Below are 24472 nucleotides of genomic sequence, written 5' to 3' on the forward strand. Positions count from 1 at the left end.
GGGGATGTGGCGACAGGTGAAGAGACAGGGGGAGAGAGGGGATGTGGCGACAGGTAAAGAGACGGGGGGAGAGAGGGGATGTGGCGACAGGTGAAGAGACAGGGGGGAGAGGGGTGTGTGGCGACAGGTGAAGAGACAGGGGGAGAGAGGGGATGTGGCGACAGGTGAAGAGACAGGGGGGAGGGGATGTGGCGACAGGTGAAGAGACAAGGGGGAGAGAGGGGATGTGGCGACAGGTGAAGAGACAGGGGGGAGAGAGGGGATGTGGCGACAGGTGAAGAGACAGGGGGAGAGAGGGGATGTGGCGACAGGTGAAGAGACAAGGGGGAGAGAGGGGATGTGGCGACAGGTGAAGAGACAGGGGGAGAGAGGGGATGTGTCGACAGGTGAAGAGACAGGGGGAGAGAGGGGATGTGTCGACAGGTGAAGAGACAGGGGGGAGAGAGGGGATGTGGCGACAGGTGAAGAGACAGGGGGAGAGAGGGGATGTGGCGACAGGTGAAGAGACGGGGGGGAGAGAGGGGATGTGGCGACAGGTGAAGAGACAGGGGGGGAGAGAGGGGATGTGGCGACAGGTGAAGAGACAGGGGGGGAGAGAGGGGATGTGGCGACAGGTGAAGAGACATGGGGGGAGAGAGGGGATGTGGCGACAGGTGAAGAGACAGGGGGAGAGAGGGATGTGGCGACAGGTGAAGAGACAGGGGGAGAGAGGGGATGTGGCGACAGGTGAAGAGACAGGGGGAGAGAGGGGATGTGGCGACAGGTGAAGAGACAGGGGGGAGAGGGGGATGTGGCGACAGGTGAAGAGACAGGGGGGGAGAGAGGGGATGTGGCGACAGGTGAAGAGACAGGGAGGGAGAGAGGGGATGTGGCGACAGGTGAAGAGACAAGGGGGGAGAGAGGGGATGTGGCGACAGGTGAAGAGACAGGGGGAGAGAGGGGATGTGGCGACAGGTGAAGAGACAGGGGGAGAGGGGATGTGGCAACAGGTGAAGAGACAGGGAGGGAGAGAGGGGATGTGGCGACAGGTGAAGAGACAGGGGGAGAGAGGGGATGTGGCGACAGGTGAAGAGACAGGGGGGAGAGAGGGGATGTGGCAACAGGTGAAGAGACAGGGGGGAGAGAGGGGATGTGGCGACAGGTGAAGAGACAGGGGGAGAGAGGGGATGTGGCGACAGGTGAAGAGACAGGGAGGGAGAGGGGATGTGGCGACAGGTGAAGAGACAGGGGGAGAGAGGGGATGTGGCGACAGTTGAAGAGACAAGGGGGAGAGGGGATGTGGCGACAGGTGAAGAGACAAGGGGGAGAGGGGATGTGGCGACAGGTGAAGAGACAGGGGGGGAGAGAGGGGATGTGGCGACAGGTGAAGAGACAGGGAGGGAGAGGGGATGTGGCGACAGGTGAAGAGACAAGGGGGAGAGAGGGGATGTGGCGACAGGTGAAGAGACAGGGGGGAGAGAGGGGATGTGGCGACAGGTGAAGAGACAGGGGGAGAGAGGGGATGTGGCGACAGGTGAAGAGACAAGGGGGAGAGAGGGGATGTGGCGACAGGTGAAGAGACAGGGGGAGAGAGGGGATGTGTCGACAGGTGAAGAGACAGGGGGAGAGGGGATGTGGCGACAGGTGAAGAGACAGGGGGAGAGAGGGGGATGTGGCAACAGGTGAAGAGACAGGGGGGAGAGAGGGGATGTGTCGACAGGTGAAGAGACAGGGGGAGAGAGGGGATGTGGCGACAGGTGAAGAGACAGGGGGGAGAGAGGGGATGTGGCGACAGGTGAAGAGACAGGGGGAGAGAGGGGATGTGGCGGCAGGTGAAGAGACAGGGGGGAGAGAGGGATGTGGCGACAGGTGAAGAGACAGGGGGAGAGAGGGGATGTGGCGACAGGTGAAGAGACAGGGGGGGAGAGAGGGGATGTGTCGACAGGTGAAGAGACAGGGGGGGAGAGAGGGGATGTGGCGACAGGTGAAGAGACAGGGGGGGAGAGAGGGGGCTAACGATAAAAAGAGAGCAAAAAAGACAGAGGGAGCGTGAGAAGTATAGTTTAATAAGTTAATGCTACGTCGAGGAATGCAGAGACTACATACCAGATGTTATACACACCATTACACCGTCAATCACACACAGACCACACAGCCAGACATGCAATTAATGAGCAAGAAAACAAAGCTATACATAATGTATGCTGCAGTCATACACTGAATAGAACAGTATCTAACACTTACAGTCATACACTGAATAGAACATTATCTAACACTTAGTCATAATAACAACTGCATACCAGGTCATTTTACAAGATATTCTTTATTTAAAAATATAGACAATTGATCAAATTTGTTCATACCTTAATCAAACAAAGCAATGCCTGCATATACTGTATATGATTTGAGAATAAAACATAGTTTGTCTTTAGTAAAATCACCTGTAACAATTCAATGTTAAAAAGTGCTGTCTAATATCATACAATCCAATACATGGCATTTCACTGTACTTGTGCACCTGACATTAAAAACTAAACTTGAGTGCCATCTATCTACAGTGGCAAGAAAAAAATGTGAACCCTTTGGAATAATCTGGATTTCTGCATAAATTGGTTGTACAATTAGATCTGAACTTCATCTAAGTCACAGACAAACACAGTCTGCTTAAACTAATAACACAGTTTACCTAGTTATATCACAGTTGACCTATTTGCTTATGGTTTTACCTACACCCAGTGACCTGCTTTTAAATGATATATTCCATTTTATTTGGAATGGCAAGCCAGACAAAATTAAAAGGGCCTATTTGTATAACGAATATGAATTCGGTGGGCAGAAATTATTCAATATTAAAGCATTAGACCTCTCACTAAAGGCATCAGTCATACAAAAGTTATACTTCAATCCAAACTGGTTCTCTTGTCAATTGGTACAAATGTCTCATCCTATATTCAGGAAGGGCCTTTTTCCCTTCATTCAGATGACACCTGCTCACTTTCAGTTGTTTGAAAAGGAAATCATCTCCAAAATATCTTTATTTTTTTAAACAAGCCTTAGAAAGTTGGTTGCAATTTCAGTTTAATCCACCTGAAAGGACGGAACAAATAGTACAACAAATATTGTGGTTAAATTCAAATATACTAATTCATTAAAAAAACTGTATTTGTCGAAGAAATTTTTTAAAAAGGTATAATTTTAGTGAATGAGCTCGGGGTGGCAGGGTAGCCTAGTGGTTAGAGCGCTGGGCTAGTAACCGGAAGGTTGCGAGTTCAAACCCCTGAGCTGACAAGGTACAAATCTGTCGTTCTGCCCCTGAACAGGCAGTTAACCCACTGTTCTCAGGCCGTCATTGAAAATAAGAATTTGTTCTTAACTGACTTGCCTGGTTAAATAAAGGTAAAATAAAAAAAAATAAAAAAATAGGACTGGTGGAGTTGTCACACATGCAGCTAACACAGACATATGGAAATGTCTGCTCGACCCAAAATTACAATCAATTAAATGCAGCATTACCACAAAAATGGAAGAGGCAAGTAGAAGGGGGAAAAAGTAAGGAACTTGTATGTCGGCCCTGTATTAAAGAACATAAATGGTTAAAGAAAAGTGGATGATCCAGAAGAAGATTGGGAGAATGTCATATGGTCAGATGAAACCAAAATTGAATTTTTGGGCAAAAACTCAACTCGTCGTGTTTGGAGGACAAAGAATGCTGAGTTGCATCCAAAGAACACCATACCTACTGTGAAGCATGGTGGTGGAAACATCATACTTTGGGGCTGTTTTTCTGCAAAGGGACCAGGACGACTGATCCGTGTAAAGGAAAGAATGAATGGGGCCATGTATTGTGAGATTTTGAGTGAAAACCTCCTTCTATCAGCAAGGACATTGAAGATGAAACATGGCTGGGTCTTTCAGCATGACAATGATCCCAAACACACCGCCGGGGCAATGAAGGAGTGGCTTCGTAAGAAGCATTTCAAGGTCCTGGAGTGGCCTAGCCAGTCTCCAGATCTCAACCCCATAGAAAATCTTTGGGGGGAGTTGAATGTCCGCGTTGCCCAGCAACAGCCCCAAAACATCACTGCTCTAGAGGAGATCTGCATGGAGGAATGGGCCAAAAAACCAGCAACAGTGTGTGAAAACCTTGTGAAGACTTACAGAAAACGTTTGACCTCTGTCATTGCCAACAAAGGGTATATAACAAAGTATTGAGATAAACTTTTGTTATTGACCAAATACTTATTTTCCACCATAATTTGCAAATAAATTCATTAAAAATCCTACAATGTGATTTTCTGGAGTTTTTTTCCCCTAATTTTGTCTGTCATAGTTGAAGTGTACCTATGATGAAAATTACAGGCCTCTCATCTTTTAAAGTGGGAGAACTTGCACAATTGGTGGCTGACTAAATACTTTTTTGCCCCACTGTATGTGTATATGTATGCATGCGTGTATGGATATATATATATATTTACCAAAAAATATGGGGGATTGGAAATGATGCAGACAATTACATTGGAAGCAACATTCTAAATATATATATATAAATAAATTATATATATTTTTTAAATAAATAAACTCACAAAATTTGAGTTTTCTATTCACAAGAAACATTGCCTTGATGTGAACCATGCCGCGAACAAAAGACCCAAGATTAAGAATTGTTGACACCAGGCAAAGCAGGAAAGGGTTACAAAAGTATCTCTAAAAGCCTTGATGTTCATCAGTCCACGGTAAGACAAAATTGTCTAAAAATGGAGAATGTTCAGCACTGCTACTCTCCCGAGGAGTGGCCGTCCTGCATAGACGACTGCAAGAGCACAGAGCAGAATGCTCAATGAGGTTAAAAAGAATCCTAGAGTGTCAGCTAAAGACTTACAGAAATCTCTGGAACATGCTAACATCTCTGTTGACGAGTCTACGATACGTAAAACAGAAAACAAGAATGGTGTTCATGGGAGGACACCACAGGAAAAGCCACTGCTGTCCAAACAAAAATCACTGCTGCACGTTTGAAGTTCGCAAAAGAGCACCTGGATGTTCCACAGCGCTACTGGCAAAATATTCTGTGGACAGATGAAACTAAAGTTGAGTATTTTGGAAGGAACACAACATTATGTGTGGAGAAATAAGGCACAGCACACCAACATCAACACCTCATCCCAACTGTAAAGTATGGTGGAGGCTGCTATGCTGCTGCAGGGCCTGGACAGCCTGCTCTCAGACGGAACAATTCATTCCCAAGTTTAGCAAGACATTTTGCAGGAGAATGTAAGGCTGTCTGCCAATTGAAGCTCAACAGAAGTTAGGTGATGCAACAGGACAACAGCTCAAAACAAAGAAGTAAATCAACAACATAATGGCTTCCACCAGAAGAAAATAAGCCTTCTGTAGTGGCCCAGTCAAAGTCCTGACCTCAACCCGATTGAGGTGCTGTGGCATGACCTCAAGAGAGCGGTTCACACCAGACATCCCAAGAATGTTGCTGAACTGAAACAGTTTAATAAATAGGAATGGTCCAAAATTCCTCCTGACCGTTGTGCAGGTCTGATCCGCAACTACAGAAAACGTTTGGTTGAGGTTATTGCTGCCAAAGAGGGTCAACCAGTTATTAAATCCAAGTGTTCACATACTTTTTCCACCCTGCACTGTGAATGTTTACACGGTGTGTTCAATAAAGACATGAAAATGTGTCATTGTTAGTGTGTTATTAGTTTAAGCAGACTGTGTTTGTCTATTGTTGTGACTTAGATGAAGATCAGATCAAATTTTATTTACCAATTTATGCAGAAGTCCAGGTAATTCCAAAGGGTTCACATACTTTTCCTTGCCACTCTATCCATCCCTAGTTTCCATGTTTAGTCTCCCAGAGATCAGTCAGCCCTGCAGAGTGACAGGTGTGTCCTCTGACTAAGTGATCCTGAATAATGGCAGCATGATGATGGGGCTTTAAGGAATGTCAATAACTCAGGGATAACACCTACAGAAGACCTGCCTGTGCCCTAACAGTACTGACACAACTATAAGAATCACATCACTTGTGGTGATCCAAAACCACAGCAGAGAGACAACCTGGATGGGTGTGATTGAATAGTACAGTGAATATGGTAGAGTGAGAAGAAATATGACAGATTGATACATACCTAACCTATTTTGTAAAACAAGAATATGTACATCAAGACAGTAGTAAAAGACAGCAAAACGACAGTAGTTTGATCTTCACACCCAAGCAGCAACTTATCAAAGAACCATTCAAATATACACCATCCTCCTATGCAGTATTAATAACCATATACAAACCAATACAAAGACTTCAAATATGACATATAATGCTAATATCTTTTGATATGTTTGTGGTTGATTAATGCAAGATAGAGACAGGAACCTGTATAGTTTTAATCTTCCCCATCTAAATATTAGCTTGAGTACTACTGCAACACCAGTAAACAATACATTTGACATTTACATTTTAGGCATCCTTATCCAGAGCGATTCACAGGGGAAATTATGGTTAAGTGTCTTGTTCAAGGGCACAGACAGATTTTTATCACATTATCAGCTCAGGGATTCAAACCAGCAACCTTTCAGTTACTGGCTACCTGTTGCCACCTAATACTCAGTAATATAGAACTGTAATACTATAGGATGGGTGTTAAATCTGTATTACTCTAAACACGCCATTTAACTCAATTCTTAGTGTGGTTCTCATACCTGTGTGTGACACATTACAAGTTTGCCTGTTTTACAAACAGCACTGTCTAAAACTGCTTTGTATAGTACAATTCCTCACTCATTGGTTTGAATGAGCAACAAAAAAAACATGAGAACAGTATAAGTTACAGTTGGCAATCAATAATCAGGCTCACTGCCAAAAGGTTATATATTATTAATAGATCATGACATATTGTGAAAGCATGGCATCACTTCCACCTAGTCTATCAGATCTGGACCAGGTGGAACTCCTACCATATTGCTTACACTGTACCAATCCTATTCTCTCAGGTCTACACAAGTGAGGTCAGGGACCAGGGGAAGTGTCTGATCTTCTCTCTCTCCCTCTACTGATCTCCATACTTGGTCTATACAGTCTGCATCTCTCTCCCTCTACTGATCTCCATACATGGTCTATACAGTCTGCATCTCTCTCCCTCTACTGATCTCCATACATGGTTTATACAGTCTGCATCTCTCTCCCTCTACTGATCTCCATACATGGTCTATACAGTCTGCATCTCTCTCCTTCTACTGATCTCCATACTTGGTCTCCAGCTCCTCTGCAGTCCCTCCCAGGTCCATGTCTCTCAGCTTATCCAGCAGGTGGTACAGTAGAGGGCGTGCTAGCACCCCTCCCCCTCCCTGGGCACTTCCATTAGCCCAGACCCTCAGCATCTGGTACTGGGCTTCCTTAGTGTCCCGGAGGTGGTCATTCTCAGCCCTCTCTATCACGATGTCACTCACACCCAGCGAACGCACCAGCTCCTTCACACGACGCAGAGGGACTTGGTCCAACACAGAGTAGATCAACTCAGAGACTGGAGGGCGAGAGGAACAGAGAGGGGTGATAGGAGGGGAGAGAGATTCAAATAGAGTTCAATATACACTACATGGCTAAAAGTACGTGGACACCATAGACAAACATTGGCAGTAGAATGGCCCATACTGAAGAGCTCAGTGACTTTCAACGTGGCACCGCCATAGGATGCCACCTTTCCAACAAGTCAGTTCGCAAAAATTTATGCCCCACTAGAGCTGCCCGGCTCAACTGGTCAACAATTTGATTGATTGATCCTGAGGGTTGCATCACTGCCTGGTATGGCAATTGCTCGGCCTCAGACCGCAAGGCACTACAGACGGTAGTGTGTACGGCCCAGTACATCACCGGGGCCAAGCTTCCTGCCATCCAGGACCTCTATGCCAGTCGGTGCCAGAGGAAGGCCCTAAAAATGGTCAAAGACTCCAGCCACTCTAGTCATAGACCGTTCTCTCTGCTACCGCACAGAAAGCGGTACCGGAGTGCCAAGTCTAGGTCCAAAATGTTTCATAACAGCGTCTACCCCCAAGCCATAAGACTCCGAACAGCTAATCAAAGGACTACTCAGAGCCCTCTTTTACACTGCAGCTACTCTCTGTTTATTATCTATGCATAGTCACTTTAACTCTACCTACTTGTACATATTGCTATTGTTATTTTACTGCTGCAGTTTAATTATTTGTTACTTTTACTTTTTATTAAAACTTATTTTTCAGAACTTCTTAAAGCATTGTTGGTTAAAGGCTTGTAAGTAAGCATTTAACTGTAATGTCTGCACCTGTTGTATTCGGCACATGTGCCAAATAACATTTGATTTGATTTGTAAAGCTCACCGCCATTGGACTCTGGAGCAGTGGAAACGAGTTCTCTGGAGTCATGAATCACGCTTTACTATCTGGCAGTCCAACGGACAAATCTGGGTTTGGTGGATGCCAGGAAAAAGCTACCTGCCCGAAGGCATAGTGCCAACTGTAAAGTTTGGTGGAGGAGGAATAATGGTTTGGGACTGTTTTTCATGGTTCTGGCTCGGCACCTTAGTTCCAGTGAAGGGAAATCTTAACTCTACAGCATACAATGGCATTCTAGACGATTCTGTGTTTCCAACTTTGTGGCAACAGTTTGGAAAGGCCCTTTCCCGTTTCAGCATGACAATGCCCCCTTGCACAAAGCAAGGTCCTTACAGAAATGGTTTGTTGAGATTGGTGTGGAAGAACTTGACAGGTCTGCACAGAGCTCTGACCTCAACCCCATCGAACACCTTTGGGAGGAATTGGAACGCCGACTGTGAGTCAGGCCTAATCGCACAACATCGGTGCCCAACCTCACTAATGCTCTTGTGGCTGAACGGAAGCAAGTTCCCGCAGCAATGTTTCAACATCTAGTGGAAAGCCTTTCCAGAAGAGTGGAGGCAGTTATAGCAGCAAAGGGGGGAGCAACTCCATATTAACGCCCATGATTTTGGAATGAGATGTTTGACAAGCAGATGTCCACATACTTTTGGCCATGTAGTGTATCTAAAAAAACTTTCACATTCCAACACACAAAGCTTGGTTTTTGTGAATTTTCAGAACATTTGGGGGAGTAAAAATGTATTTCCATTCAAGAAAACTTAACCCTAACCTTAACCCTACCCTAACTCCCAGCACTAACCTTAACCCTACCCTAACCTTAACCCTAACCTTAACCCTACCCTAACTCCCAGCACTAACCTTTAAAAATGCTCACCTTTTCAGAATTGTTCTTGTTGTCCTACCTTGTCAGAACATTCTGATGACTCGTCAGGACATTCTAGTCCGGATAAGATAGGAAAACATGTGCACCCAGACACGTTCGCATCCACACACATGCACACACACACACTTACTCTTGATCTCCTTGGGGACACAGTCCGGTAGCTTGCTGAGGAGCTCCTGTTCACACTCACACACTGGGATACTCTGGTTGAGAACGTTCTCCGGGGCCTCTTGGATCAGCCTCTACAATCACAGAAAATGGAAAACATCAGAATTCTACTATATAGAACTGCATCCGATCCCAGTACATCCTAAACCCGGGGAGCACAACACAATCAATAAAGGAAATCCTATTGGTTTCCTCCCATCACTATGGTGCAAACAGTCTATAAATGCTCTTGAGTGTTCAAAACAGTAGTTGAAATGGTATCTATTTTTTCTCCAATAAAACCCTTTAAAGGTTTTTATCAGATTGGGTTTGTCCAGTCAGGCCAGAGGTGAAATACGAGATGTCAGGGGTCAAAGGTGAGAGGTCAGAGATGTGTCTCACCCGAGTAGACGTCTCAGAGACCTGAGAGGTGATCTCAGCAGAGAGAAAGGTGTTAGACCCCTTCGGTTTCCGTCGGACCACTAGTACGCCCATGATCCCCATCACCACCAGCAGCACCACACAAACACAGCCGAACGCAGCCAACAGGTAGGGAGACCAAACACCCCATCCAGTGTCTTTAGCTGGAAAGAGGTGCAGACATGCAGAGTGAGAGGATGAATACATGCTGCAGCCCTTATGGCAAATGTGAAAAAGCCACTACTGAAACAGTCTAATTCCAATATATTTAAGCATAACAAAAAAAAGTTTCAAAGTACCTTGTTACCCACCAAATAAACAAACTATGTTTCTAGCCAGAACCCAGCCACAAAGTATCAGAAACTCACGTTTGGGAGTGGGATCTGTGCCTGAAGCACACTCCTGCTGACAGTCAGCTGATCTACAACTGGAGAGAAGATACACAGAGGAAATTGTATGTTATTGAAGAGGAAGTGGCCCATTTGTGAAGAGGAAATGATTAGTATTGAGTCATGTGAAGAACAGCTCTACAGAAGAACCATTCAGGCCTGTTGCAGCATACCCCCTCCGGAAAGACAGAACACTGGAAGAGACCAGCGCTTTATCAGTGGTCAGCACTGCCTAAGGTCTTGATGAGCAGTAAATTAGGGTGAATCAGGTGTATTAGTGCTGGGCGGGAACTAAAGCCTGGACATGATGACCTTCTCCAACCTTACATAGCAACAGACTGTAGGTCTCCAGGACCAGGGTCGGTGTGACCACAAAACAGCTGACATGGCAAAACACTTCTGTCTTTTAACTCACCCACGGAAAGAAGTTTGTTGCACAACGTTGCAGACAATTTCTATTAAACTTCCCATTTACATGCAGAATGTTCATAAAGCAGACAAACCCAAGAGTTTTAACAGACAAGCCAATACTTACTTTTGGCATGGAAGACAGTTCCTGTTGTTTTTCTTGTTTCGGAAATCCTTACATTCACACACTCTATCGCTCTCTGGAGTACCTGTCAACAACAGTACACACAAACACAAACAAATAGTACAACAAAACAAAAAAAGGGTTGCCCTTATTATGTAATAACCATTATACTGTGTAATCCATAAGTAAACACCAGGTTGGGTGGAAAAACGTGAAACATTATGAAGACAAACTCACATGGTTGCGTTTCTCTCTCACCAGGTCCACATGTCTTGCAACGGAGGCACTCCCGTGTTACTGAGTTTATTCTCTTTTTGTAGAAGCCTTCAATGCAGCGACACACTGTGTTCTTACTCTTCTTGCATGGCGACACCTCTTCCTCATTGTCTACTGGTGTATGGAACAACACAGCCAAGAACAGAGAGAAAGAGAATGCGGGGGGGGGGGGGGCAGAGAGAGAAGGCATTTGTTATCATATCATACTGAGACCATCTATAGTGATGACATTTTTTAAAATGGATTTTGTAAAAAAAAAAAAAGGCATGTTGTTGTAAATTGTACGTTTTTCTAAATAGATGTATAGTACCATCACAGCTTGTACAACGGAGGCAGTTCTTGGCGTAGTTACTCCTCTCTAGGTATGTCCTGCCCTCTTTACAGGGTTCACATTGGCTCTCACCCTCTTTAGTGCAGTCCTCCTTCAACTTAAACCCTGGAGAACACAAGGCATACATACTCTAAGGTGGGGGGGGGGCAACACAATCCAGCATATTTATTTACTGTAAAACCTGGTAATACAGAGCTAAAACTAGATTAGAGAGTGACAAATATAGTAAACAGTATGTTAGGCCAGATGACAGGTAAGACAATAAGAGTATAATCTTGAAAAAAGGTTTTTGTTTAAAGCTGGAATCCTTAACTGGTGGAACTGCCACATCCATTTAGGATATTACAACAACAAGTTACTGCAAACATAGGTTTTCCCCCTCTGACACCTCTGCAGAGGCACACATCTCCCCCGCTGCACCGAACGAGCCAATTGAAGCACACCTAGCCTTCTCCTTTGCCTTGTGCAAAATTTGGTGATCCAGAAACAAGATATCACTTATGTGGCTGTTTTGTATGGAAATCTGGGAATATTTGGCCAATGAAACATTTCTGGTTCCTCTCAGCAGAAAAGAAAAGAGACTTTTGAAACAGAATTGAGTGAAGGAGCATCAAATATGTTGAATGAGCAACGAATGAGCATGGAGAGTTTGATGAAATGACCTTATATCTTTCAGTCCAATACAGCGGTTTACTTACTTTCTAGCTCTTCGTTAGATGCACGCTTTTTGTAAATACCAGTAGGTAACTGTCCTCTCCAAGTTTAGCTGGAATTAAGCCCCGAAAATATTTGGATAATGTGATTGGTTGACGATATGACATTGGCCTACGTTTCTTCTTGCGCTGTGCAGAATATCAGATCTCAACAACATTGGAGAAGTGTTAAAAGCGTCCATCAGCAGTTGAAAAAATAAGAAATCATAAAAAAGTTGAGGGATGGGGAATGTAACCACTCTCAAATTCATAGACAGAGCTATGCAAGGACTGACCATCCATGATATCAAAATTATAGTTTTAACCATGTTGAGACTATACATTGTTTGTTTAGATTCACTTTGTTTGAGTAAAACAAGCTTATATTTTGGGTTCTGATGGGGTACGACAGTTCAACTAAGCTCATGAGTCATTTCTAGTTACAGTATATTCTTCAAAAATCACTGGGTACATATCATTAATTAAGTCCAAAAATTCAGGCAGCTACTGTAGATTTCCCCTTTAACATCACCAGCACCACATCCTTAAGATATAAACTCAACAAAAAAAGAAACATCCCTTTTTCAGGACCCTGTCTTTCAAAGATAATTCGTAAAAATCCAAATAACTTCACAGATCTTCATTGTAAAGGGTTTAAACACTGTTTCCCATTCTCAACGTTCAATGAACGATAAACAATTAATGAACATGCACTTGTGGAACGGCTTACAGACAGTAGGCAATTAAGGTCATAGTTATGAAAACGTTCTACTGACTCTGAAAAACACCAAAAGAAAGATGCCCAGGATCCCTGCTCATCTGCGTGAACGTGCCTTAGGCATGCTGCAAGGAGGCATGAGGACTGCCGATGTGCCCAGGGCAATAAATTGCAATGTCCGTACGGCGAGACGCCTAAGACAGCGCTACAGGAAGACTGGACAGACAGCTGATTGTCCTCGCAGCGGCAGACCACGTGTAACAACACCTGCACACGATCGGTACATCCGAACATCACACCTGTGGGACAGGTACAGGATGGCAACGGAAACAGCCCAAGTTACACCAGGAACAGACAATCCCTCCATCAGTGCTGAGACTGTCTGCAAAAGGCTGAAAGAGGCTGGACTGAGGGCTTGTAGGCCTGTTGTAAGGCAGGTCCTCACCAGACATCACTAGCAACAACGTCACCTGTCCGTCAGACAGGACTGGCAAAAGGTGATCTTCACTGACGAGTCGCGGTTTTGTCTCACCAGGGGTGATGGTTGGATTTGCGTTTATCGTCGAAGGAATGAGCGTTACACTGAGCTCTGTACTTTGGAGCGGGATCGATTTGGAGGTGGAGTGTCCATCATGGTCTGGGGCGGTGTGTCATAGCATCATCGGACTGAGATTGTTGTCATTGCAGGCAATCTCAATGCTGTGCGTTACAGGGAAGACATCCTCCTCCCTCATCTGGTGCCCTTCCTGTAGGCTCATCCTGATATGACCCTCCAGCATGACAATGCCACCAGCCAAATGGCTTGTTCTGTTCATTCCTGCAAGACAGGAATGTCAGTGTTCTGCCATGGCCAGGGAAGAGCCTGGATCTCAATCCCATTGAGCACGTCTGGGACCTGTTGGATCGGAGGGTGAGGGCTAGGGCCATTCCCCCCAGAAATGTCCGGGAACTTGCAGATGCGTTGGTGGAAGAGTGGGGTAACATCTCACAGCAAGAACTGGCAAATCTGGTGCAGTCCATGAGGAGATGCACTGCAGTACTTAATGCAGCTGGTGGCCACACCAGATACTGACTGTTACTTTTGATTTTGACCCCCCTTTGTTCAGGGACACATTATTCCATTTCTGTTAGTCACATGCCTGTGGAACTTGTTCAGTTTATGTCTCAGTTGTAAAATGTCAATGAACATAAGATTCAACACATGTTAAGTTTATTTAAACGCAATTGACAGTGAGAGGACGTTTCTTTAGTATATTGCCATAAGGGCAACATGACTGCAAGAGACAGGTTGGAATGTCAATTCTCATCAAATAATATGAAGTCAATGAAATACGGGACAAACAAACATTTTTTCTAAATTAGTAGTGTTTTAATTTGTTGATAAAATAAGGGACATGATTATTTGGTTGTGGGATGTGGGAAAAATGAGGGACTGTCCGGCACAATCCGGGACATATAGTTACCCTCGTTCTGGGGTGAACAGTGGCACTGTTTCCCTTAATGCGGATTTGATCTTTAACTCAATGCATAGTGTATGGAAAAGTATAAGTTACAGCCATGTTACACTCGGGAATGGAAAGGCGCAGTTGTATAAGTGCAGTGTAATATAGTACAGTACAGAAGGCCTACCTTCATGGCACTTTCGACAGCATGTCCCGTTAGCAGTGTGGTAATGACTCCCCTCAGGGCATTGAAACTCCGGGGTCCTATCAGGAGGTGGTGGTGCCGAGAGGGAGGGGTCTACTGACCAGCACTGCAACATTACATTACATTGTTGTTATAGAACAGATCCAATCAAATACCAGTCATATGTAATTACTGAAAATATTTGATAACTGATTGACAGGACACTGTATAGGCCTATTCCTGAAATGATTGATTAATTTATTTACTGATTTAATAATGTATTAACACTGAATTGAATGGTGTGCATAATTGACAAATTTGACAGTTGATGAGTTGGTGGGGGTTGATTGATGTATTGATGAGAAATAATTATGACTAGATGGGGCATTATGTTATTGGTAAAGGACTCTGCATTATGCATCTGTTCATGTTAAAGTTTCTTACCAATATGAGCAGAGCGCAAACGTTCAGAATGCATTTTTCCTTCCATTTCCCTCTCAAGACGTCCATTCTTTCACACCACTCTTCTCACTAAAACCATCTTTAAAAGAACAACACCTGCAGAAAGGAGAGATGGGGTAAAACGTGTGACAAAACTCTCTTCATAATGCTTTCACAAATTAGGCCTACTTGACTTACCTTTCTTCTAGTGCAAAGAAAATGTTGTCAATATGAATCAGTATTAAGTTCAAAAATAACTTTTTACTACCATGTCAAGGCTATATAGATATGAACTTGTATGGTTTAAAATGCATAGCCTAGTCTCGGAAAAGAATTTAACTAATTAACTTTTTAAGAATTTAACCGTTCGTTATCTTGGCAAGGCAGTTAAGAACAAATTATTATTTACAATGACGGCCTACACCGTTGCTGGGCCAATTGTGTGCGGCACTATGGGACTCCCAATCATGCCCGGTTGTGATACAGCCTGGATTCGAACCTGGATGTCTGACGCCTCTAACACTGAAATACAGTGCCTAGACCGCTGCGCCAGTCGGGAGCCCATTTAAGTTGAGGTAAATTATTTTCCGGTTTTCCGGGACGTACGTTACAGCTGGGCTATGCATTTTAATTTATACAAAGTTCATATCTATTTCAAGAATAAACTCCGCTAAAGCTACAATGATAACCGAGAAAACGTATTTTGTTTCGATTTCACTGTAGTTTACGCCCACCGTTTAGCCGCAGAGGTCCGATATCAATCTCTTTTCCCAAAACTACAGGCGGAGAGTTACCTTGATCAAAACCGCTCCTACATGACAAATAGTGATGCAGTCGAGTCTCCAAAATTAAAATCTATTTTTAGTAAAAGTTTAAGAAATACATTCCAATCTCCCAAGAGACGCCAGGGTGTTAAGTCGCGGGTTCTAGAGAGGGGGCGGACTCAAACGGGAAAATGGACACGTCATGCTCGTAAGTCATTGCTTCACCGCACCCAGGCTTTAAGGAAGTCCGAATTGCAGTGCATGATACAGGTTACGCCATAGGTAGTAGGTTAAATACTTATGTAACTCGATTGAGCAATAGCAGACTGTGCGCCTATGGGTCACGAGACATTTTCCAAGTGTATACAAAAACAACAATTGAAACACCTGCAAGGTGCCTGGGGGGTTGTTTCTAAATCGGGATGTAGCATAATGCTAAAAATGCCTATTGCCTATTGGAGCAACAGGTGAGAGGGGTATGTTGGGCGATTTTTTTTTTTTTTTACATTTAGCATCACTACGTCAAGGGAATATATAGTATATCTGAAGATATCAACGTTTATTTCTGGAAGTTGTGTATCTCTGGAAATAAGCAGAATGCATGTAAACATAACCCTTTTGAAAACAGCTTGTCTCAATTTACCTCGGGTGTGGAGTAAATTGAGTATGGGGACAGGGTAGCCTACGCATAGGGAAACATTTCTAACTGTACATTTTAAAACATTTACGTGTAACCTCATATCCCAGCGATAATACCTTGTATTACACCGGGGAAGAAAACTCAACCGAGGAAGGCATTAAACTTGACTAATCACTCAAATGCGAGGCGTCTTCAAAATACTATTCATATTATGCATAAAACGGACTAAATGTAATCATCATTTGTATGGGGTGTGTTGATTAGCCGTTGGCTCAACTGTCCCCTCGCCAAATCAGAATCACCGTTATTCGCCTAGTACATTTACACACACTCAGAACTTTACTTGGTGATATGGTGCTGCTAGTGATGGACAACATACATTATATATACACAATAATAATGGTACTTTAAATGGTAATTTAACCGGGTGCAAGGGTGCACTTTCATGCTACGTTTAGGACCTCATATTGTAGCTTATAGAGACCACAACTGATGTATAAAACCAGTGGAGGCTGCTGAGGGGAGGACGGCTCATAATAATGGCTGGAATGGCCGAATGGAATAAAAAAAGAACCATGTGTTTGATGTCGTTGATACCATTCCACTGATTCCAGTCCAGCTGTTACCACCATCCCGTCCTCCCCTATATACTTTAAAACTAGCCTATAACTGGCATCATGAAACCTATATCACAATAAATGTATTTGACTTTATGAAAATCTGTTTTTTGGACCTAACTTGCTTGCTGCTTTTTCCATGTGTTTTTTTCCTTCACAGACTATGAAATGATGACCTCTTCCTAAATATTTGGTCACATGATTCATTTTGTGTATGGTTTCCTAGAAACAACTAACCCTTTGGCTCAACTTACCCCACTCTCATATATATATATATATAAATAAATAATCTGCCTTATCTTTCTGTTACCTGTGTTTATCTGTTTGCTCGGCAGTGAGAAGTACTTCCTTTCTTCAAAACCTACTTCCTTTCTTCAGAACCCACTTCCTTCTCAAAGCTTCACAGCTCTAATCATACTTATCCATTTCTTTATCACTCACTCAAGGGTGATTATACTAATTAATACACATTTTGATCCAATTGTGCAAACAGATCCGCAAGGAAACTGTATTATTTTAAATATGCTATTGGACCAAAAACAGATCTGGCTAATTAATCCATATGGGCCAAATAATGATGATCCACACTTTTTTGAAAAATACAAGCATTGAAAGAATCTATTATTATGGTGGGAGATTATAATACAGTTTTAAAGTACCAGAATGGATTGTAAAGGAAATCACTCTACAAACTACGTGGACATTGGAAATTGAATCAAAGCCTATTAGATGACAATTTGTTCTTTACTAAGACAAAATAATTCATAATTTACTTATTTTTGTACAACATAGGTACAGCAGATTCTCTTATTGTATGGGACACTTTCAAATGTACTATTAGAGGCCATTCAATACAATACTCACCATTAAAACAAAAGCAGTTTAGGTCAAAAGAGATTAGACGAATAAAGGAAAATAGAGGCAGTAACAGCACAGGTAGATGGTAATGCAAACTGTACTATAGAGGCACAAAATAGTTTAGAGGAAAAACAAAAATAATTGGAGGTACTTATTCAAGAACGATCAAGTGTAATGTATTACAAAAATAAAGCGAATTGGATGGAAAATTGTGAAAAATGCACAAAATATTTCTTGAATCTTCGACATAGAAATTCTACCAAAAAGTATTTACAGAAACTTGTTACAAATGGAGTCATCCATGATTCACCAAATGATATTTTGAAAGGGAAAGCAAAATATTTAAATTATGTTTGTTTTTTTAAGTCTCCTCCATTTCCACTGAATGATGTTAACGGTAAGAATTTCTTTCCTAATAATAATGTAAAATTAACAAATTTACAGAAAGACCTGTGTGAAGGCCAACTTACAGAGAAGATGATCTTTTTGAGGCAATAAAATCTTTTCAGTTCGGAAAAACACCAGGGCTTGACAGTATACCAGTAGAACTTTTTGATGTACTCAAATATCCATTATTAGCATGTTTTAATTACTCTTATACAAATGGTAGACTTTCAGGTACTCAACAAGGTCTAATTTCATTACTACTAAAACAGGACCCAGGTGGTAAGTATAAAGATCCAGTCCATTTAAAAAACTGGAGGCCTCTAACACTTCAGTGTTACGATGCGAAAATCCTGGCGAAATGCATAGAATTAAAAAGCTTTTACCAGATATTGTTCATCCTGAGCAGACAGGTTTTTTTTACATGGACGATATATTGGAGATAATATACGACAATTACTTGAAACAATTGAACATTATGAAACATCAAAGATACCAGGCCTGGTCTTCATAGCAGATCTTGAAAAGGCGTTTGAATTGATATATATTGATATATAAATGCCTGGATTACTTTAATTTAGGTGAATCTCTTATACAATGGGTTACAGTTATCTACAGCAACCCCAGATGTAAAATAGTACAAATGGGATGATAGTGAAGTAGACATACTTGGTATTCACATCTCAAAAAACAAAAGTTAAAAAAATAGATAAGATTCTGCAACCATAGAGGTAAATACTTTTAATACTTTTTTCGAAAGGCTCATCCTTTACACAGGTTAGAGCTTCTCATTTACAACTAATTGAAAATGAAATTTTGTTTAAACTATTGTCCTTTCTTAAACAAGCCATACAAAGCTGGTTACAATTTCAGTTTAATCCTCCAGAAAATATAGAACATATATTACAACAAATGTTATGATTTAAACTCAAATATACTGATGAATTAAAACACATTCTTTATGGAAATGTTTAAAATTGGTATTATATTTATTAATGGTATTGTGAATAGAAACGGAGGAGTATTTGGGAATGTCTGCTCAATCCAAACTTACAACCAACTGATTGCAGCACTACCACAAAACATTTAGATTACATTTAAGTCATTTGACAGACGCTCTTATCCAGAGCGACTTACAAATTGGTGAATTCAAAACAGAGGTGGAAAAGGGAGAAGGTAGGGAACTTGTTTGTCTGCCATATATTAAAGATACAAATTGGCTGAAAGGAACTGGCATAAATAGAATACTATACCAGTTTCATCTGAGGACAAACATTTGACAGCTGCAGGTTGCAAAATAAATGGGAGAAGCTTTTCAATGTACCAATTCCATGGCATATGGTTTATGAACTGGTACAAAAAACTGCACTTGATTCAACACTTGGAGTTTTTCAGTTTAAATGATTATATAAAATTCTTGCCACCAACAGAATACTATATATATATATATGGGGCATACAACAATCTCAGCTCTGTAGATTTTGCTGCGAAGAGATAGAATCAATAGATCATTTATTCTGGTACTGACCCTATGTAGCTTGTTTCTGGTCACAGGTTCAGGAATTGTTTAAAAAAAATCACAACATGCAAATAAAATTAACCTTACAAATAGCAGTGTTGGGCGATTTGGAAAAGCCATAGTCAGTCAATCAATAATACTCATAGGAAAGGTTTATCTTTAGCTCACAATCTGTGGATAATATACGATTAGAAAGGTAAACATTTTTTGTAAAACATCACAGCACAATTGAGAAATATATGGCACATGGAAACCAAACGAGGTTTCGAAGGGGGGGGGGGGGGGGGGTAGTAGAGGGGTAAAATAAAAATAAACTAAATGTACCCTTCAGCCAATGGAAAACATATAATAAGAAAATCCTGGAGAAACATTCATGAGAATCAATCATGTTTTTTTGGTTGACAACTGTTTGTTTCTGCAGACTCTGAGGCTCAGCCCATTCATTTCTGTTTGTTACAGAAATCTGTGTATGCTGTATGAATAGTGAATCCTCAGAGGCCTGAGGCGAAGGTGGAGGGAGAGGGTCGTCCCTGCCGCTGCTCTCTGGGCTGTAACAGTTCACCCAGGGTCATGTGATGTGGCTTGGCTTCTGTGAAAATCCAGGTTGAGTTGAGAAGGAGCAGACCACAGAGTCAATGAAACCACGTGACCTCTGACAAAGAGACGGCTGCATATGGTTGAAACACACACACACACACACACACACCACACAGGTGCAGACACATTCACCCAACGCGCACATACACACACACACACACACACACACACACACAATGATAGGCAAAATATGACATTCAGTTAACCCACAAGAGTCAATGGAGCTCAAAAACCTGTTGTGTACATGTCTGTAAAGAATGTCAATGTCATTTCTCTCAGTCTGATCTGAGTATGTTTGACTGGACGGTGAATTTAAATAAGAACGGCTGCTGCTTACAGTGAAGAAAATGACTGGTCCTAAGATGAGTGTAATGTAGTCATATCACTCTGAAGTTACCTTATTATCAAAGCAACTGAGCGAGAGAGAGACAGACGGACATAAGAGAGTCTTAAGATTGTTTTGGAACCTAATATCACCGTTTTTGATGAAAAAATAGAGACAGACAAACAGCAGTGGAAAGAAAGAGGGAGGAAGATGGGCAAGTTTAGGGTTTTAAGCGGCACAGTGGCTCAGAGTGAACTAGGGGGGTCGTCATAGAGAGAGAGATAGGAATCTTGAAATGGCAGTTTACCTTATGACTCATCTTTTGAATAATACTCTGACACACTGTGATAACCAGTTCAGTCACACAGTCAGAGGGTCCAGAGTCACATCTATCTCATTCTCTCTGAGACACGGTAAGTCAGACTCTACACTTCCCTACTGAAACACATTTGTTCAGGTCTGTCATTAGAGTCCTGGTCTTGCTTAATGCATCTATAATGGTATACAGTCAGACTCTACACTTCCCTACTGAAACACATTTGTTCAGGTCTGTCGTTAGAGTCCTTGCTTAATGTATCTATAATGACATACAGTTGGACGTGTTTATGTCATCGCTTCGTTTTTCAATGTCAGCATGTAGGTGTTTTGTCTGGAGTCTGTATCATGTTTTCTACTTTAGGTGGTCTCCCGTTTCTCATGTCCTTTACTGTCTCTTACAGCTACTGTTTGAGTCTACGATAATGTCCTGCCATTGCAATACTTTCTCTTGATAATATATTGTTGGATGATATCTTTGACTGCAGTATACAAAACATTAGGAACACCTGCTCTTTCCATGACATAGACTGACCAGGTGAATTCAGGTGAAGCTATGATTTCCTTTTTGATGTCACCTGTTAAATCCACTTCAATCAGTGTAGATAAGGAGGAGACGGGTTACAGAACGATTTTTAAGCCTTGAGACATTGTGTACGTGTGCCTTTCAGAGGGTGAATGGGCCAGACAAAAGATTGAAGTGCATTTAAAAATAGGGTACGGTAGTAGGTGCCAGGTGCACCAGTTTGAGTGTGTCAAGAACTACAACGCTGCTGGGTTTTTCACACTCAACAGTTTCCTGTGTGTATCAAGAATGGTCCAGCACCCAAAGGACATTCAGCAAACTTGACAACTGTGGAAAGCATTGGAGTCAACATGGGCCAGCATCCCTGTGGAACGCTTTTGACACCTTGTAGAGTCCATGCCCTGACGAATTGAGGCTGTTCTGAGGGCAAAAGAGGGTGCAACTCAATATTAGGGAGGTGTTCCTAATGTTTTGTACACTCAATGTCTGTTGTGAAGTTCTTGTAAAATATTGACTGTCTTCCTCTTTTTCTCTTCATCCCTCTCAGATGCATCTCTTCTGGTGGATCACCCACATCTTTCTATCCCTACCTTCTCTCCTCTCTCTTGTCCAATCCCTCACATGCAACGAGAAACAGTATGCTTGGCCACTGCATGTAAGCCAATGGTGCTGCGACAAGTGTCCACCAGGTAAGCCATTTGAAAAATACTTTTATCAGGTGTGTGTGTGTGTGTGTGTGTGTGTGTGCAGGTGTAATTTAATATGTTGCCCTTTACAGGTCAGCATATGGTGGGACGCTGCACCGGTCAGAACAGCCCGACCCAGTGTACTAACTGCACCAGCGGCTACTACTCAGACAGCTACAACTTCAACATAGGCTGCAAATCCTGCGATGGCTGCAGCATGAGTGGTAAGTGTGTGTGTGTGTGTATCTATACATTTCCAGCAAAATATGATTGGCACTGATACTTGTCTTGTTTGTCTGTCTAAAACTGTTACTCACCTGTTTTTCTAAGTCATAGTTATGAAGGACTTTACAGATGAAAACACAGCCTGCTAGGGATTTCCCCCTTCACTGTACCATGGTGGGACACAGTCAGAGAGAGAGGGGGCAGGGGAGGGGGGCACTGAGAAACACTGACTCACCCACCCAGGACTAGAGGAGGGTTGGGAGGCCTGGAGGGCAGAAGGGATGGCATGTCTACCAAGTAATGTCAAGGATATCAGTGATGATGGGATGGGGGGGACAGTGGGAGGGGTTAGTGGTAGACAGATATCTCACCGGTGGAAATAACCTTTTTACTTTAAAGATAAACATTGGAAAGTACAGCTGACAAAACATTCTCATTACATCGTTGTCATCGAGTGTAGTGGGGGACAAAAATAGAGATTAACTATTTTTAAATAGAGGTGAGAGGTTTGAGAGTAGTCACAGACTCAGTGAACACATTTGAACTGTCATTCACTCTAGTCGAGTGTGTGTGTGTGTGTGTGTGTGTGTGTGTGTGTGTGTGTGTGTGTGTGTGTGTGTGTGTGTGTGTGTGTGTGTGTGAGAAGGGTGGGGTCAGACGGTAATATACACTTCATTTCGTTGTGAGTCAAAAGCTGATTCAACAAGGTCCTATGAGTCATTTAGAAGATGAGTTATTTCATCATATTCAGGCATGATTTCAGATTGTGTTTGACTACGTGACAAAAACACTATGTCAAAGTCAGTATACATGAAGGCACACAGACAAATAGACCACCTATGACTTGTGTTCCGTTACAGAGCTGCAGTATGTATCTCGCTGTTCCACCAAGCAGAATGATGTGTGCAGCTGTAAACCAGGCTACCGCTGCAGAGGCAGTGGCACCTGTCTGGACTGTGAGGAGATCCCCAGCCCGAACACACCCAAACTCATACCGACACCTCCCATCATGCCAGCTACAGTGTCAAACCACTTGGTTGCAGCTATCCATAATCATAGACCTAAACCTGTCACCAAGCATGGTACTGGGCCCATCACAAATCCAAACCAAGGTAAACTACAATACATTGGATACAAATTATGAAAATGGCCTGAAAGTGTTCAAAGTGACATGTAAAAATGCCATGAGAGCTACATAGTTCTCTCTCTCTCTCTCTCTCTCTCTCTCTCACAAAACCCAAAACAATGCCGGTGTTCATGTGTACAGCCCTGACCCCTCTCTCCACTCCTCCCGCTCTCTCATACACACACAAACAGATGATAGCAAGTGGCTCCCGGTGTGTGTGTCTGCAGTGTGTGTGTGTCTACTGCTCACCTGCCTTGTTGCCATCTCAAAGCTCAAACCTGTTCTACGATGGATTGGTTCAACAAACAGTAAGTCCACGTCACTGTTGATCTGTCCTGTAGTTCTAGTGAACACAATACATATACACGCACATTTGACCGAACCCTCATCTTATTGGTCCATCAGGCTTCTGGTCTTCCAAAAAGACTACTCCAGCGAATCAGAGCACAGCGGAAGAGGAAGTGCCCATGCCGGTCCAGGAAGTGTGTGGAAAGCCAGAGCTGCTACTGGACGTATGATGGAGGAAGTGGGTGTCGAAGGAGAGGATGAGAACTCCCAAGCGAGCTGGGAGACCCGGGAGACACACAGACTATCTCACATTCCCATTGAAGTGAAACTAACCTGAAGGCTAGACAGGCTGCTGTATTGGTTTAATGCAGTGGCTTCTGTATCTAGGACTTTCAGAAAGGACAAGAAAATAGGACAAAAAGACACTTTGTAGTATGAAGATACAGGCTAAAGATGAGAGAGGGAGTGGGAGTCTGTGACCGAGAAAGAGCTGAGAGAGTGAGAAATGAAGAGTGAACAAGAGACACAGAGAGAGACAGACAGACAGACACACACACACACACACACACACACAAACATTTGTGTGCTGAATACATGTACTGTACATGTTTATGTTGAAGATGTTTTACACCTTCATTACAATTCTGATTTTTGCTGTATCTATGCTTTATGCCAATGTTTACTCTTACACAGTAGTGGCTGTTTAAAACATACAGTGCTGTATTTTAAATAAAGAACAGAATCACAAATGTTACAGGCCTACTGTAATGTCATACAATCGCCCCA

General features: G+C 42.8%; 2 protein-coding genes across 9 annotated transcripts; one reads left to right on the forward strand and one right to left on the reverse strand.

Annotated features, from left to right (window-relative positions):
- Window positions 1-5731: 5731 nt before the first annotated feature.
- LOC135520591 (tumor necrosis factor receptor superfamily member 1A-like) lies at window positions 5732-15738 on the reverse strand. 4 transcript variants are annotated; one of them, XM_064946248.1, is made up of 10 exons: window positions 15611-15738; window positions 14820-14933; window positions 14379-14502; window positions 11319-11444; window positions 10970-11119; window positions 10736-10817; window positions 10180-10238; window positions 9794-9975; window positions 9375-9486; window positions 5732-7511 (listed from the first exon to the last, which is right to left on the reverse strand). In XM_064946248.1, the coding sequence occupies exons 2-10, from the start codon at window positions 14883-14885 to the stop codon at window positions 7222-7224; spliced, it is 1191 nt and encodes a 396-aa protein (XP_064802320.1). In that variant the 5' UTR covers window positions 14886-14933; window positions 15611-15738; the 3' UTR covers window positions 5732-7221. The 4 variants fall into 4 exon arrangements, with proteins under 4 accessions (XP_064802320.1, XP_064802317.1, XP_064802318.1 ...); XM_064946245.1 differs by having other exon boundaries at window positions 10970-11122; XM_064946246.1 differs by having other exon boundaries at window positions 10970-11122; window positions 15551-15637.
- On the forward strand, window positions 15318-24458 carry LOC135520593 (uncharacterized). 5 transcript variants are annotated; one of them, XM_064946256.1, is made up of 7 exons: window positions 15318-15391; window positions 20058-20933; window positions 21909-22050; window positions 22140-22271; window positions 23133-23384; window positions 23540-23706; window positions 23804-24458. In XM_064946256.1, the coding sequence occupies exons 3-7, from the start codon at window positions 21909-21911 to the stop codon at window positions 23945-23947; spliced, it is 837 nt and encodes a 278-aa protein (XP_064802328.1). In that variant the 5' UTR covers window positions 15318-15391; window positions 20058-20933; the 3' UTR covers window positions 23948-24458. The 5 variants fall into 5 exon arrangements, with proteins under 5 accessions (XP_064802328.1, XP_064802326.1, XP_064802325.1 ...); XM_064946254.1 differs by lacking the exon at window positions 15318-15391 and adding an exon at window positions 15703-15788; XM_064946255.1 differs by lacking the exon at window positions 15318-15391 and adding an exon at window positions 15837-16047.
- Window positions 24459-24472: the final 14 nt, after the last annotated feature.

The sequence above is a fragment of the Oncorhynchus masou genome, chromosome 29 (genome assembly GCF_036934945.1).
Source record: "Oncorhynchus masou masou isolate Uvic2021 chromosome 29, UVic_Omas_1.1, whole genome shotgun sequence".
NCBI classification, from domain to species: Eukaryota; Metazoa; Chordata; class Actinopteri; order Salmoniformes; family Salmonidae; genus Oncorhynchus; species Oncorhynchus masou.

Coding starts and splice junctions, on each gene's coding strand:
- LOC135520591 (XM_064946245.1), bottom strand. CDS start 14,885: ATGGACGTCTTGAGAGGGAAATGGAAGGAAAAATGCATTCTGAACGTT. Junction 11,445..14,378: donor CTGTCGAAAGTGCCATGAAG/GTAGGCCTTCTG, acceptor TGTGTTCTCCAG/GGTTTAAGTTGAAGGAGGAC. Junction 9,487..9,793: donor TCTCTGAGACGTCTACTCGG/GTGAGACACATC, acceptor CTGTGATTGTAG/AGGCTGATCCAAGAGGCCCC.
- LOC135520593 (XM_064946253.1), top strand. Junction 22,272..23,132: donor CGATGGCTGCAGCATGAGTG/GTAAGTGTGTGT, acceptor GTTCCGTTACAG/AGCTGCAGTATGTATCTCGC. Junction 23,707..23,803: donor ATGGATTGGTTCAACAAACA/GTAAGTCCACGT, acceptor TTGGTCCATCAG/GCTTCTGGTCTTCCAAAAAG.